General features: G+C 40.1%; 1 protein-coding gene across 1 annotated transcript in view; it reads right to left on the bottom strand.

Annotated features, from left to right (window-relative positions):
• Window positions 1-15,433, bottom strand: part of TRPM6 (transient receptor potential cation channel subfamily M member 6) — an 87,204-nt gene that overhangs the window by 55,007 nt on the left and 16,764 nt on the right. Inside the window, exons 4-11 of the mRNA XM_059493103.1 lie at window positions 9,325-9,505; window positions 8,741-8,954; window positions 7,825-7,949; window positions 6,888-7,059; window positions 5,453-5,627; window positions 4,004-4,127; window positions 2,877-2,949; window positions 2,662-2,762 (exon numbers count right to left, since the gene is read on the bottom strand). Coding sequence (XP_059349086.1) covers window positions 2,662-2,762; window positions 2,877-2,949; window positions 4,004-4,127; window positions 5,453-5,627; window positions 6,888-7,059; window positions 7,825-7,949; window positions 8,741-8,954; window positions 9,325-9,505 — 1,165 coding nt within the window. The remainder of the gene's footprint in view (window positions 1-2,661; window positions 2,763-2,876; window positions 2,950-4,003; window positions 4,128-5,452; window positions 5,628-6,887; window positions 7,060-7,824; window positions 7,950-8,740; window positions 8,955-9,324; window positions 9,506-15,433) is intronic.

The raw sequence follows: 15,433 nt of genomic DNA, 5'->3' as shown, positions 1-15,433 counted from the left end.
TGTAGACACAGCAAACTAATCTGTTGTCCTACTGCTTACCAAACAGGCTGGGAAAGTCACCTATCAAAGCTGTTCTTTATGGCAGAAAAATCTGAGGAACTGTGTCAAACTGAAGTATCAGCAGAAAAGATTATAGAAACCATCCATGAAGTGGGAGTGGCAAATTGTCAGGACCCTGTGGTATTCACCTAAGAGTTTCCAGAGAACTGAAGTACAGTTGAAATCAGCCCTTTGGACATCAGAAACATAGACAGTAGATATGAAATATGCAAATTGTTAAAAAACCAAGTTGTCAAAGTATGGCATATCAATAGAATTAGGACTTCTTAAGGGCAAATATAACAGAAGTACAATAATAACAACATGAAAAAACACAGCAGAATAACTGGAAGCAAGGTAGTTACTTTGTAGGGAGAAATCAGAATTTTGGCAGTGACAGGTGGAAGAAAGTTTTAATGGACCTATCTTCTGCAATCATTAATATAAACCAGATAGTTACATTTTAACCAGTTAATATAATTATAATTAATTAATATAATTAATATAATTAATATAAACCAGTTAGTAACATTTTAAAAAGGCATACAGCCTATTAAGATTTATCCTTTAGTTAATATAGAACAATATGTAAAATAATAATTTTTCCCTAAATATCTAAATGAGAATATTGAGTGCTGATCTACCTATCCCAAAAGATAACTTTTACATCTGAATATTCAAGTACACAGAAGAGCAGGAAATATTGTTAAAAATATGGAAAAACCAAATTGATATTCACCTTGGAAAAGCAAGAGTAAAGAGGCTGAACTGCTCAATCAGTCCCTAATCCCTTCTGTGTTGAGGAGGTAGGAATCAGAAGAATGTTATTTCCCCCCCGCACAGAATCATAGAATAACTTAATTGGGAAAAGATCTTTAGATCATCAAGTCAATCAGCAAAGCTAACACTGACAAATCCACCACTAAACCCTATCCTTAATGCCACATCTATGTCTTTTAAGTAGTTCTGTGGTTGATTACTCAACACATCCCTGAGGATCCTGTTCCAACAGTTGATAACACTTCTCATTCATAATTTTTTTCCAATATCCTGTCTTTAATTCATGGATCTTCAATTGTAGACATCCCAGGCATAGTCCTCCATATATTCAGCCTTATGCACCACAAAAAAATATGGTCTGGTGATTAAAAAAATCAGGTCTCTTGTTGCAGCAAACAACCAGCTATGGCCACTCAAATACACACAACTGCCCATTTTTCAAAATTTACATTTTAAAGAAGAAAACACACTGGGGACTGAAAAAAAAAATCAAAAATCAACCTTGTAATTCTTGGCAGGGAATGAAAGAGTACTTCTGGAAAGTACTTCTCGGACCATTTTATTTCTTGAAGAAAATATTAATTCATATAACAAGTGGGAAAAATGTGTTGAGGCACATAGAGTTTTATATTTGTCACCTACAAAAATCTTCTTATGTATCAAAAAAACTCATTTATGGAGGGTTATATTTAAGTACTGGGTTACATACGAAAATTTGAAAACCATAATTTAAATTTAATTAAATAATTAATTAATTTAATTGCTACTGTATGTTCTTTCATACACATGCAAGTCTAAATCCTGGCTTGCCTTCTGCAAGGACCTAAAAATGCACTTAGTTGTCCCAAAACACGGTCCTGATAAGATAAGCCACCACAACAGAACCTGAGATAAGCACAGATGGCACAGCAGGAAAGAGTTAATTCCATGCCTAAGGGAGGTAAAGGTTTGGTTAGCATCTGGACAAAAATTCTCACTGTGGCAAACTGTGAGAAAGGAAGCAAGTGCTTATCTGCATACCAACTCAAGTAATGGGAATGGGATTTCCCATATGGGAACAGCACATCTTGTGAGTATCTGGTACTTAAACTCTGTAAAAGTGGTGCTTCCAGAAGGACAGCTCAGGCACCACACCTCTGAAGACCAGGGTGAAGAATAACCAACAGGACACTGCAGGAATCCCTGTGGTAGTATCTTCTGTTCAACCCCTCTCTCTCTCACTCTCTTTCTCTGTCCCCTTCTCATACCTCACACTCACTGTTGAGTGTGTTGAATCTCTACTATTGAGTATGGTCACTTCTACACCTTAAATTGAGTAGAGACATCTCTTATAATTGGATCATAACTCTCTCATTACAGCTATTCCTAAGAAACTACATCTAAAATAATGACATTACTTTTTTTTTTACCTGGTGATTTACGCTGGGATTTCTGTATTTCTGTCTAGAGCTAGGAAAACAGATGCAAAACCCTTTTGGGGTTTATATCTTTGGAGAAAAGAGTATTCTAAGCTACAATGACATATCCCTAAGCACCACTGACTGCCAACACAGGCTTGAAAAATGCATACCCAGAATGAAACTGAAACTACTTGGAAAAGCTCACAGCAAAACCAACCTTAGGATATCATCTCTTCCCTGAAAAAACAAATGCGATCTGACGCACTGCATAGTTGAATACTTCACTATTTTAAGGGTAATGCTCCTCCAATATTGAAGCAGACTACACAAGACTGAGTCCAGTCTTCAAACGATTAATTAAAGCTTGACAAATGCAAATCATTAAAAATTTGTCACCAAAAAAAAGTGTAAAGATATGGTGAGAAAGAGCGGGTAATAGTACCTTCCAGTGTTGTCCATAAACAAGTATGTGTTTCTTGGCAATATCTAGCTGGTTCCAGGCCAATGCCAAATCTAGCTGATCTGAAGCAGATATATTCGTACCTAGGAGGCAGCAAGGATTTATCAGTTTCCACATATTTAAGTTACTCCCTTACTTTGTAAAGATAAGTCAGTGAGCCTGCATGTCAGATAAAAACAGGTCGTATTTTTCAATACCTTTCAAGAGTGCTGTCAGAATTGCCAAATCAATGTCCTGCTCGTCTTCTGACTCGGCATCAAATATGGTTATCTGTTAGAATTGCAGAAGTACACTGTTTGAGGTGAGGCAGAGAAGTCTGTAGTTATTTCTCCTTTGTATGGGCTGTGGTAGATTAAATCATACACATTTCAACACAAACAATGGCAAGGGTCAGGACACAATTTTCCTTTGCTTCAGACGGAAAGGGCACCATTTTGGTTTTTAATGCAATGGCACCCCAGGAAAATTGGAATAAACCTACTGCAAGAGTCGACATGAGTTTGTTTCCTTTTGATTAACCTCTAAACCTGATAAATGTACAAATGCAACTTTGCTGATATTCACTCAGTTCTCAACTAGAAAACAGACACTCGAATAAAGTAATACAAAAAATACTAAAAATGTACTGGGTAGTACCCATTTTAGTGATTATTAGTCCAATTATCATTATTTGTTTAAATACTGGGAACTTCATCATATTTGAAATGTTGTAACAGAGGTAAAGTAACTGGAAAAGGGGAAACAAAACTACGATTTTTTAAAAGGCTAAAAAGAAAGACCTAGGGAACTACAGGCCTATCAGTTTCAGCACAAACATGGAGCAGATGCTCCTGGAAACTACGCTAAGTCACATGGAAAATAAGATGGTGACTGGTGGCAGCCAATATGGTTTACTCAAGCGCATGGCCAGCAACTGGAGGGAGGGAGGGGATTTCCAGTTACCAGCGGTGTTTCAGAGACAAGTTCTAGCACAATTCTCTTGTGAGAAGGAGAATGGAAGGAAACCTTTCTAAATTGTAAATAAGACTCTAGTGGAGAAGAAAAATTTACTAATTGCTTGATCTTTCTTGTGAAAACAAAGATATTTGGTCTTTTATTAAAATCAGAAAGGCTCTTATTTTATTAACAATGTTTGAAACTGAAACCTGATAAGTTAACTAAATGAGCTCTGTAGAGCTATTCAATATAGAAATTGCCACAGACACAACTGTGTTATCTTTATCTTAGATATAACACCTTTGCCTATGCCAGCCCACCAGAGAAAGAACAAAAAGGGTAACAGGAAATGAAGACCTGCTAAACTCAGCACATGAGTCCTACTCACAGACTCTCTGTGTTTCATGCATTCCATCAAGACATGAAATAGACGACTGGACTTCTTCTGTTCCAACCTAAATATGTTCTGAATCATCATTAAGATCTCCTCCTTCACCTGAGGGCACAGATCCCTGGAAAACAGACATATAATCAATGACAATTCTATTTTAGATATTTCTTACCCACCCAAATGGCTCTTCAGGAAAGCTGAAACTTAAGAGAAATTTCTTTTTCTTCTACTTCCCTGTTGACTTAATCTGTTATTCAGCACAAAGAAAAGTTGTCCCATAATATAAATTATTATTCACATACACATTTGTTCTGACATACATATTTACTGTTGAAAATACAACACATGAGTAAATTAACAATTTTCAAAGGATTTTCTGTGAACATAGAGCTAAAAATTACTGAAAGTGATTTTTATTTCTTTCAATAAAGAAATAAAAATAGACATAAAATGAAATTCCTTACCATTTACTCATTTGACTTCATGTCTCTCCCATTTTTCCTCATTTTTGTCTTTATGTTAACCTTTCCATTCACATTGTCTTTGTTTTTAATGGAAGGAATTTTTTTAAAATATCATAAATATAGGGGGAAAAGCAAGTGAAGAAAAAAGTTCTCAAACACACTAGGGGTAAGTACCACATATCCAAAAGTATATTCATGAAAGACAATAAGTAAACAATTAGGATATGAAGTTTATTAAATTTTAAAGAGGTGCCCTATGTTCACTCCCATTTTCTTAAATGGGAGTGAACACAGGGCACCTCTTTAAAATTCAATTTTTTATTTAAAAAGCTCTTTGACTTTGAAAAACTTTTACATATAATATTAATTTGCTGTACAAACATATATTTTTATGTCCAGTTTGGATGCAGAATTTTCACCAGGGCAGGTTCAATAGAGTCTGCAGCTGAGACTGGACTGGTGGTGACACAGACACCTCAACAAAGGTGACAAATCTGGGCTACCATTGAGTAACCCAAAACCAAAGATGAAGAAACATAGTCTTCCTTCTACTCCAGCCTGAGGCTTCTACAGCAGTGAACCCCAGCTCTAGTCTCAAAAGTTTTGTACAATCCAAATCCAAGCCCACAGACAGAATATTGATAGCTAGAGACAAGGCTGAGCTGAAACAATAGCAAATACTCTGGGGGTAGTCCATGAGTGTGTCTCACCAAAGGTGAGAAATTTCATAACTCAGAGTAGCTACATGCAGTTTTCTCTCTTAAAAAAAGCCATAGCAAATTTGGCAGAATAATAATCTCAGCACTAGTTTGAGGCAGGGAAGAAAGAAACTCCATTCTCTTACCACAGAAGTTAAAACTGGCAAAAGACCAGAGGGGCATCATTACCAGAAGCATTAGAAATGATCCCAGTTTGAGAATTGAGGCAGGGGTTTGCCGTAGCACGGCAGGCCAGAGAGGAGGAGCATGGTGCCACTACTCACCCCGTGTCCCCCGTGTGCTTGTGGGCAAAGGCCAGGATATCTGCAGCTCTGCCAGTGCCCTCGTAGACCACCACCGGCACAGCTGGGCTGGCCCTCACGTACTCCCACACCATCAGGATCACACTGGGGCCTCCTTCCAGCACCAGCCCGACCATGGGAACACCTTGGCCCATTCCTGTTTCAAAACACACCTAACCAGTTACAAACAAATCTCAGTCACACACCCAAAAGTCAAAACACTGGGGAAAAAACACTTATACGTGGTTCAACATGGAGAGGAAACCATTCCTTCACCATCTGTCATTTCACTTACATCTTTTAAGACTTTCAGAAAACTTCTTCAACTCGACCAAAAAAGATCATGAAAAACTACTGAAAAAACTGAAACCATCAGGAAGAAAGAACATCCTTCTAAATATCCCTCTTCCCTTTATAATAGCTGTCACATGCAAGGGCAATTGAAACATGTTCAACAGCCACATATTTACCTACAGACATAGAAAAGTAATCAGGTATTTCTTCAGAGACTCTTCCCAGTGTTACATCAGCAGGGCAGGTTTTTTAAACAAACAGAAAAGAATTTCAAGTACAATGCAATAGAAATGAAAGTGAAAGCCTGACTTGCAAAAGCTCATACTAAGAAAATAAAAGAGTCCAAGTAAAAAGCTCTATACACGAACATGTTCAAAATTGGGTTGGTTTCTAAGTTTGTCAATTCTATTATGTAAGCAGATAAAGGAGGCAACATCAACATCATAATACTAATGCCTTTTTAACATACCTCAAGATTTGAATGACTAGGTAAGAGTGCACTTCCACAAATAATTTGTACAATAAATGCATAAAAGGAAATAATTGTCTATGTAATAAATATTTATTTAATTATTTCTTTACTGTAACTTCTTTACTCTATAAATAAACAGTGGAAGCAATGCAATCTGTCAAACATTGGCTAAAGGTTTTGCTTCTTCAACCACTCTTCATTGCTGTACTTGAGGAGGTCATAGACTTGCAATAGAGAGGCATGATGAGGGCAAAAGTAGTTAACATGGTAAAAAGGATTTGAATACCACTGAATGTAACCATCTTTCCATCTCACAAAATGCTGGACAAGTGTCTAGTGGTGAAATAGCGACCATGTAAAACTGTGAGCAAATGCTCAATATTTTCTAAATAATCTGAGTCATTTAGATGTCTCTACAACTGAGAAACTCATTTGTAAGTTCATCCATATGCATAATGCTGTATAAAAATGCTGTCCTTTTCATTTTCCTGAGTTTTAGAGTTCAAGACATATACAATTAATGACATTTGACCTCAATGAAAGCTATGGCAAATCAAGATGTACAATACATAACATGAAAGGTAAAGTACCTCCCCATCTTTTAGGGTAGGTTTTTCTGTCATAAAGCAGATATGCCACAGCAATACTCACTTGTGTGTATTTTTTGAAGTGACATGTACTTCTCCAAATTCCTCCTGAGCATCATTTCATTCCCATACTTGCCTACTGTCCCATCATCTGCCATTAGAAAATGAGAATGCATGCTGTTGAGCGTACTCAGCTTGCTGAGTGGGTTACCAAGAGTCTGGTACAGGCAAACTACCTGAGAAAACCAAAATAAAAATGTCCTCAAAGAAACCAACAAAATAGCACAATTTATGTTTCCTCACTTGCATATATTTCTTCATCACAGTGTGGCTGTTCAGAATTCTTCATCATGCTTTTAGAGCTACTCAAACATTTGATTCTTAACAGCAACAAATCCATAGATAATACCATGGGAAACACTTCTGATTGGGTTTGCAACCCTTAGAGTCACTGCCTGGCATTCTTTGCAGCAGCTGGAACATCATGGCATAGTTTACCTGGGTTGTATTCCCATTAATAATACATGAGGTAACATTTATCAGGAATGATTTTACCTTGCTACTTAAGTTCTTTTAGACACCTGAGTAGATTATGCCCTCACATAAAGTCATAGTTTGTGAATATAAAATAGACTGTGAATAAAATAATACACATTAATAGCTTATTTGTGTACATTGCTAACCTGACTGTTCATTCTGAATCTTAATATAGAAATACAACTACAAGAGAGTTGCCTACATAATTACAAAATTTTAAAAAGGAATGGCAATTTCCTGTAAGAAAAGAAGTATTTTAAAGCTGTTCATTTATACATAAAAAGCAAAATTCAGTGCCTCAACATGCCATGCAAAATTCTGTTGCTGAGTAAAACCTAATCCTCTATTATAGTGAAAAAAAGATCAAATTAGTGAAGTTAATCCACAAGATAATCAGGTATGCAAGAAAGCTCTAACATCCCATGAACATGAAGGCTTTTGTTATTAAAATGCATCCAACTCACATCTTTTCCAATGAGATCCCTCTGATTCTCAATGATACCCCATGGAGGAATGCCAATAGCACAGATCTTCCTCAGGTGTGGTGAGGCACGGCCTTTGAGTGCATCCCCCACGTGCCTGGACACTCCTAAACAGATAATCAAATTATAATTTTTTTCATATTCAGAGACCTGTTACAGGACACCAAGAAAGTTTTCACATCACATAATTTGTAGTTGTGTTTCAACCAAAACCAAAATGGTGTACCCAACTTGTGTATTTGATGTACACAGTTCGGGTGTAATGTACCACTGCTTCAAATTCAGCATATATTTCTAATAAATAGTACTCTTACATGTTGCTAATGGTGCTTTTCACACCCATAAAACTTCATTAGTTACATAAATGCCCAGGACAGTTCTGCTGTAAGATCACCAGATTGAATAACAGCTAAAGAAGTACAACTTTCAGTTCCACAGTTTACTGACCCCTCTGAGTTTTTGAGAGTAGTCCAAAGAGATTTTCAGCTACTAATAGGCTAATTATTGGATTATCCTGATTCAAAACTTTATCAATTATAAAACACAAGTTAAATTGAGCTTTGAAAATTGTTTCAAAAATACTAATCATAGTCCACAAAACCCAAATATTTTAAAGAAGCAGATAAATTTACTGCAAATAAGTTCTGGCTATATGCAGTGTTTCTTAATACATGCAGAATACTCTGCTCTAATTAAAATATGTAGAATGTGTGTCAACAGCAAACTAACATGATCCCTCTCTCTGAATTATGCGCTGCTCTTTATATAAAAAGTCTTCATTTTGTATTAACATATCACCAATTTTCAGATAATTTCACTCTATTTTGACCCTACATGCTATTATGCAGGGAAAAAACACCAAAAGGAAAAGTGAAACAAAGAAAAATAATTACACTACCGCTGTTGATGCCTTCTGTAATTATCCATGCTCCTGTAGACTCAGCTGCTTTCACTAGCCCTTTGCTGAAAACCTGCTTGACCTTTGAGGGAAGCTTGAAATTTTGAATGCCTCCATGAACAGAGATCACTAGCTTTGGCAATTCCATCTGCCATTCTTTAACCATCAGGTGCAACAGCTGATCCAAACTGCTGTCATAAGAAAGTCTAATATACTAAAAAGGAAAATAATGGGTAAAATAAACATCTTTTAAATTCTTCAGGAGAAGAAACTACAACACATTACAAACTTGTAAGGATTAATGTCCTGCAGATTTGTGAAGGGTTAGAGCTGTCATACTACCCTGACATGATAGCACCAAAATGCATGTGCAAAATGCAATACAGACAGTGTATCCCTAACCACAGTGAAGTTCAACATAAATATATACACACATTTTAAACCGCTTTGCTTTTAGATTCCCCTGCCCTCTTAAGGCAGTCAATCTGCGATGCACCCAATCAAATCTTTGCCTTTGTTTGCCTTTCTTTTCTTATGCTGAAATTGCAAAAACAAGTCAGACATATAAACACAGCACCTATTACCTTGGCATGGTATGTGCGGTCTCCATCTTGAAAATTGATTGTACCAAACGCGTCTGTCGGACTCATCTTTGTGTGTTTTTGCACAGACCATTCTCCACCATCGCTCTGTGAGCCTGCCTGATAAACAGGCCAGCTGCATTCTGTTCCGGGGTGCTCTCCAATCAGCCGGCCACAGCAGCACCTCACATTAAAAATACAGAAATTATTTTATATCAGACTCATTTGCATACACCTTTAGTATTTACATGTGAATGGCCCAAATAACTTCCAGCAAAGAAAAATACTGCAGCTGTCTCACATGGAATGCAGTAAAAATTAGCTGTGTTGAAAGAAATTGCAACAATAGCAAAGTGACATGGAATTATATCATAAATATGTTTAGTTGGGTATAGAATTTGTTCTCTATCTGAGGAACACTAATAACAGTTGGGGGGATTTAACTGGACAGTCTTCAATAGTCCCTTCCAATCCAAACCATGATGTGATTCTGAGTGGTTCTGTAATTGTTTGAAAGTCCCATACAGAAATTCTGACCGGAGCAATGCAGGTTCTGATCTGTTCCAGTTCAGAGGAATGTTGAAGGACACTGAGGTTTGCTATGAGTATTACCACTGGTTATTCTAAGTACTAAAGGAAGATCTAGGAATTATCCTCAACAACCAGGAGGAGAATTTCAGGGTGACCTTTATGTTAAGCCTTGGAAGCCAGCAAAGTGCATACACAAAATACATGGATTGAAGAGCAGTATTGAGGGAGATTGTCATGGTTTGGGTATGGTAATCCTCATTTTAATGCTCCCACTGAGAATCTCCAAACCACACACTGTTCACTTACTCACCCCTTTCCCTTCCCTTCCCTTCTCCATGCAGTGCACTGGAGAGAAGAACTGGAGACACATAAGGTAAAGATTGCAGAATGGGATAAGAACAATTTACTGGAAACATCAACAAGACAAGAGATCAAACAGTAACAGCAACAATACTAATAATAAAAAGCACAAGAAATGAATATTTCACACAGAAACCCCTCAACAATAGACAACACCTAACCACTACCTCTGTCACTCTATGCCAGCCCATACCTTTGAGCACATGGTATGACTCTTTAGGAATAGCCCTCTCAGTGCTCAATGCTCACTGTGGATCCTTTCCAACCCAGCATATTCTGTGATACTCCCTGGAAGAGAGAGAATCCCTCACTCCCAGCAGTGATATGAGGTGGTGGAGAATAACCCCTAAATCCTAGCCATGTCCCCCTTGGCTCCTGCAGAAAATAATTCTGTCCTGGCAGGAATGGGGACATTTTTCACCTCTTATTCTATACCATCTATGTCATGACCAAATCATACGCCTTATAATTACATACATGCATATACATATACACACACATATGCATGTGTATCTATACATATATATACATATAAACATACAGACACACAAGCTTAAGTATATCTTAGGTATCATAGTCAATGGCTATCCCTTCAAGATATCTGTAGAGTTCATTCATTGAGCCCATGAGTGTGGGTTCTCTGTCCTAGATGCCTTCTAGGGCAGGAGGGCTGCTGTGCTGTCGGGTGGTTGCAAGCTGCATCACGAGCTCATGACCAGTGTATCTGGAGCAGTCCATACTCACTGTCCATGGCAGTTATGGCACACAGTGCCAGTGTCATCCAGCAACCAAAAATATACACACAGTTTGGCATTACAGACTGTTGTCACTCAAAAATCAAATCCCCTTCAGGTACACATCCTGTTTCACAGTTCCTCTGCATTATCCCCCAAGCATACCCAGGTCATTGAACAAAACATTCCCATGGGTGGGTTTGCCTTTGCTTGAGACAAGCTAATGCAAACTGACTTCCCAAACATATTCTTCATGAAGACCTTATCCTTTTCTCCCCTTCTATAGTATGTGAACATTTTGATTGAGCAAGGCAAGTTCAATTGGCAGAGTCTCTGGAATTAGCCAGCCAGATGGCCTTCCTAAATGCAGATCCCACATGGGTTGAAGGTCCTACAACCCATTGCTTTCAATGTGGTTTTAACAGTCTGTTGTATCATTCAACTTTCCCAGAGGCTGGTGCATGACAGGGAATTTGATACCCCCTCAATACCATATGATGTCTGAACCAGGGATCTATGGAATCAATCTCCCAGGCCTCTCCATATTTATATTTTACCCATCATCCCCCATACCACAGAGGCTTTACCCACTTGGCCTGCTTGATCACAGTGCATGTTTCACAGTTATAGATCACTTGGGAAGCAGTGACCATCATTAAATCCACCCCTCACTCACGAGCCCATCTGTATTGCTGCATCTCTTCCCTGTTGACCTGGGGTGTCATGGGTGCAATGAGCCAGAAATAATCCACACTTATGATGCCAGCCCAGGTCCAACCAAGACACTTTAATCTTGGCAGCCCAACCCACCTGTCCATTGTTGTGTTCTTCAGCAGCCCAGCCCCTGGGGGTGTGTGCATCTACACAATGTGTTTTTACAGCCAGTTTCTCTGCACAGGCACTGGTGTCTTTCCAGAGCTCAGCAGCCCACATGGGTTTACCTCTGCACTGCCTATTTATTTTTCTACCACTCAAGCCACACCTACAGAGCATTTGCTACCATTCATGGGTCAATAGAGGGGTAGAGCACGGGCCATTTCTCTCATTCAGTGGTATCTAAAGCCAGCTGGATGGCTTTCAGCTCTGCAACCTGACTTGATCCATCTTGTCCCTCGATAGCTTCAGCAGCTTGCCACATGGGACTCCAGTACAGCAGCTTCCCATTTAGGAATAAAATGACAGGATTTCAAATATCATCCAGCCCAGCACTGGCAGTCAGGGTGCCAGGAGGAGCTGTGCTTTGTGCACATCACTTTGGAAGTAGCTCCAATTCCTTCATAAACTGCCAGGGTCTCTTTCAGTTGGGGTGTAGCAGGCCTCAGATCCTTTGCATTCCTGTCCTGCTTGTGCCCGCGACAGGGTTAATTCCTTGCAGTAGCTGCAATGGTGCATGGCTAGGGCCCAGATGTTACTCTTTAGCACCTCACATCTTTGCTGGAGGCAGAGTTGAGCCTGTCTCTCTCTCTTGTGGGGAGAAGGGATTACTTCTGGTTGAATATGTGTAGTGGAGGGAGCTGGTTTCAAGCCAGAGACACGTTCAGATAGTGCCAGTCCCAAGAGGGACAGAGCATTGAGGATGGCCCTGCTGGGGTCACAAGTTCCGCAGTGAGTATTTCATTTCTGCATTATCACTCCTCTTTTTTTTTTTGTATGCTTTTTAAATTAACATTGTTGCTGTTACTGTTTGCTTTTTTCTTATCAAATTGCTATTTCCAGTAAATTGTTCTTATCTCAAACCATGATCTTTTGCCTTTTGTGTCTCCAGTTCTCAGCTTCACCCCACTGCAGTGGAAAGGGGGAGGGAAAGATGGAGTGGGAGAGAGAGGCATGTGGTTTTGGAGAATCTCAGTGGGGCACTGCACTGGGGAGTACCATTCCACAATCAAGAACATCTCTGACTCCATAACCCAAGGGGTTCCTTGAGCCTCCCCAGATACACTTTTCCAGAGGCTCCAGAAAGGACCATTCTCCCCACCTGCAATGTAGAGCACATTTTTCATGTCTTGTCCTGTCATGACAGTGCAAGAGCTGTTGCATGATCAGCTTCCAGTTTGATTTTTTCAAAAGCTTGTTGTTCAGGACCCCACTTAAAATCATTCTTCTTTCAGGTCACTTGATCGAGAGGACTTTCAATCTGACTGTAATCCTAAACCCAGATCCTTCAAAAACCCACAACACCTAGGAAAGCCTGTGCTTCTTGCTTGCTGGTTGGCTGGGATCACAGGTATTAATGTGTTGATCACATCCATTGGAATTTGATGACATCCATCCTGTCATTTTATTCCTAAACTGAATTTTATTCCTAACTGAATTTCCTGGGCAGTAAGTTGACCTTACTTTGGTTTATGGCAAAAGCAGTCTTCAGGAGAACTTTCCATCCCACTTCCACACATTGTCTCCATGATCATGCAACAAAAATCACAGGTTTGCTCATCATCAGTACCCTCTCTCTTGAAGGGGTCCACTTGCTCCCAATAGCAGAGACACAAGTCCATACTGGTGGGGCATGGGACATTTCCTCTCTACCTTACTTGAGCCTTTTGAGTCTGTCTGCAGTCTTGGACAGTCTTTCCACAGACAAGGTGCAGGTCAGTAGGGAGGAAAAAAGATGACCATCACATGGCTGTAGCTAGGTAATCACCTAAAGCACTTTGTTCCTCCTCCTGTCATGGACATGGATGCCAGAGAGTTGGTGTACGATGATCATGTGCTCCGTACGAACTTCTGCCACGTGGATTGTGCACTCTGGACCTCATCCAGGTCTACAGGGGACTGCACCTTAATTGAATCCCTAGAGACTACCTCCAGAACACTCATTCTCCCAGGTACTGGATACCTTTCTCCATGGTGCCCCACCTGCCTGGGTGCACTACTAGATCATCCCTGAGAGAGAACCTTTCTCTCATGCTTGACAGGAGTCACCTCCAAAGGCTGAGAGCTTCTGTCCTCTTCCCAATGCCCTCGTCAGTGCCAGATCCTGGGACAGGGATCCCAGCTCCTCAGCCTCATTACCACCTAGTTTCATATCATGAGCCGCAACACCTGAGCATCAGAGCCGCCAGGTCACCTGACTGGCAGCTGAAATCTTTTCACATATCTCACAGCTCACCCAGGGATGGGGAGCAGGGGATCTGGCTCTCCCTCTTCTTCCTGTCATGAGGGCCCTACTTTCTCTTCAACTAACTAAGTGAACTGATTTGGTCTTGGACTTCTTCATTTGTAGGAGCAACCACTACCGGCACTGGCTGTTCCTCTGGTTCAGGTGCAGTTGAGTGGCCACAGTGCTTTTTGCTTTGCTTTCCTTGTCCTCCACCTGAGGGCACATTCTAGTATTGAGCAGTGTTCAATAAAGAGCAGTCAGAGCCTAGCATGTTGCCTAACTTTGCACACTTCTGGAACTGACACAGCATTTTTCCATGATATATTTTATCATTTCAACAGGGCCCTGTAGTGGTTTAGGGGTGAACTTCCAATTCACTGGAGAAGTCTTCCAAATACTGGCCCATGTCCTTCCACATTGAATGCCACTCATGATTGTCCATCCTTGGGGCAGAACTCTGAACAACCCTCCCACAAATCTCTTTCTTGACTCTAACCATGGTGTGGGCCATGTTGGGGAACCTGGCAGACTTAGCAACAAGAATGGTTTCTTCAATATCCAAAAAAGAAATTCTCCAAAGCTGTCATAACAGGCTTGAAGGAGCAAAAGGGGATGAAAAGCTGGAGAAAATCATCCTCCGCTGTTTTCCCCATGGACTTGATACAATTATTAATGGACTCCCAAAGGTAGCACCCAAGATCAGGTTAGGAGAGCAACACTGAACACATATCACAAATGACCTTCATGGCCCTTGATGCTATGATGCCATAAGTGATATCACACAGCAGAGCAACAAAGCAATCTTGATTCTCCACCCTACTTAGGGAAAGATCATTGGAAGGAGCTCATGTGGCAACATAGACAGCGCTGGGTACCACAACCACATGAATAGACCTAGTAACGTTGTGACACATGGCTCCATGCCTACTGTGAAATACCGAGATCAAACTTGTTTCCAAGCGGCTCTGTTATCTCAGCTCTTCCACCTGCACATTAGGTGCCAAATAAGGCTGCCATGTTTTAGGAATGGTATTCCATGGTTTAGGAAGACATTGAGACACTTGAATGCAGCCAGAGGAGGGCAACAAGGCTGGTGAGGGGTTTGGAACAAAGGCCCATGAGGAATAACTGAGGGAGCTGGTGGCATTTAGCCCGGAGAAAAGGAGACTCAGAGGTGACCTTATCACTCTCTGCACCTTCCTGAAAGGTGGCTGCAGTCAGGTAGGGGTTGGTCTCTTTCTCCAGGCAGCAACTGACAGAACATTCACAGTCTTAACAGGACACAGTCTTAAGCTGCACCAAGGGAAGTTTTGGTTGGATATTAGGAAAAAAGTGTTTTACTGATAGAGTGATAAAGTACTGGGATCATCTGCATGGGGAAGTGGTG

This window comes from Ammospiza nelsoni, chromosome Z (assembly GCF_027579445.1).
Source record: "Ammospiza nelsoni isolate bAmmNel1 chromosome Z, bAmmNel1.pri, whole genome shotgun sequence".
NCBI lineage: Eukaryota > Metazoa > Chordata > Aves > Passeriformes > Passerellidae > Ammospiza > Ammospiza nelsoni.
The sequence above is the reverse complement of the archived record's forward strand: the minus strand, read 5'-3'. Positions and strand labels throughout refer to the sequence as shown.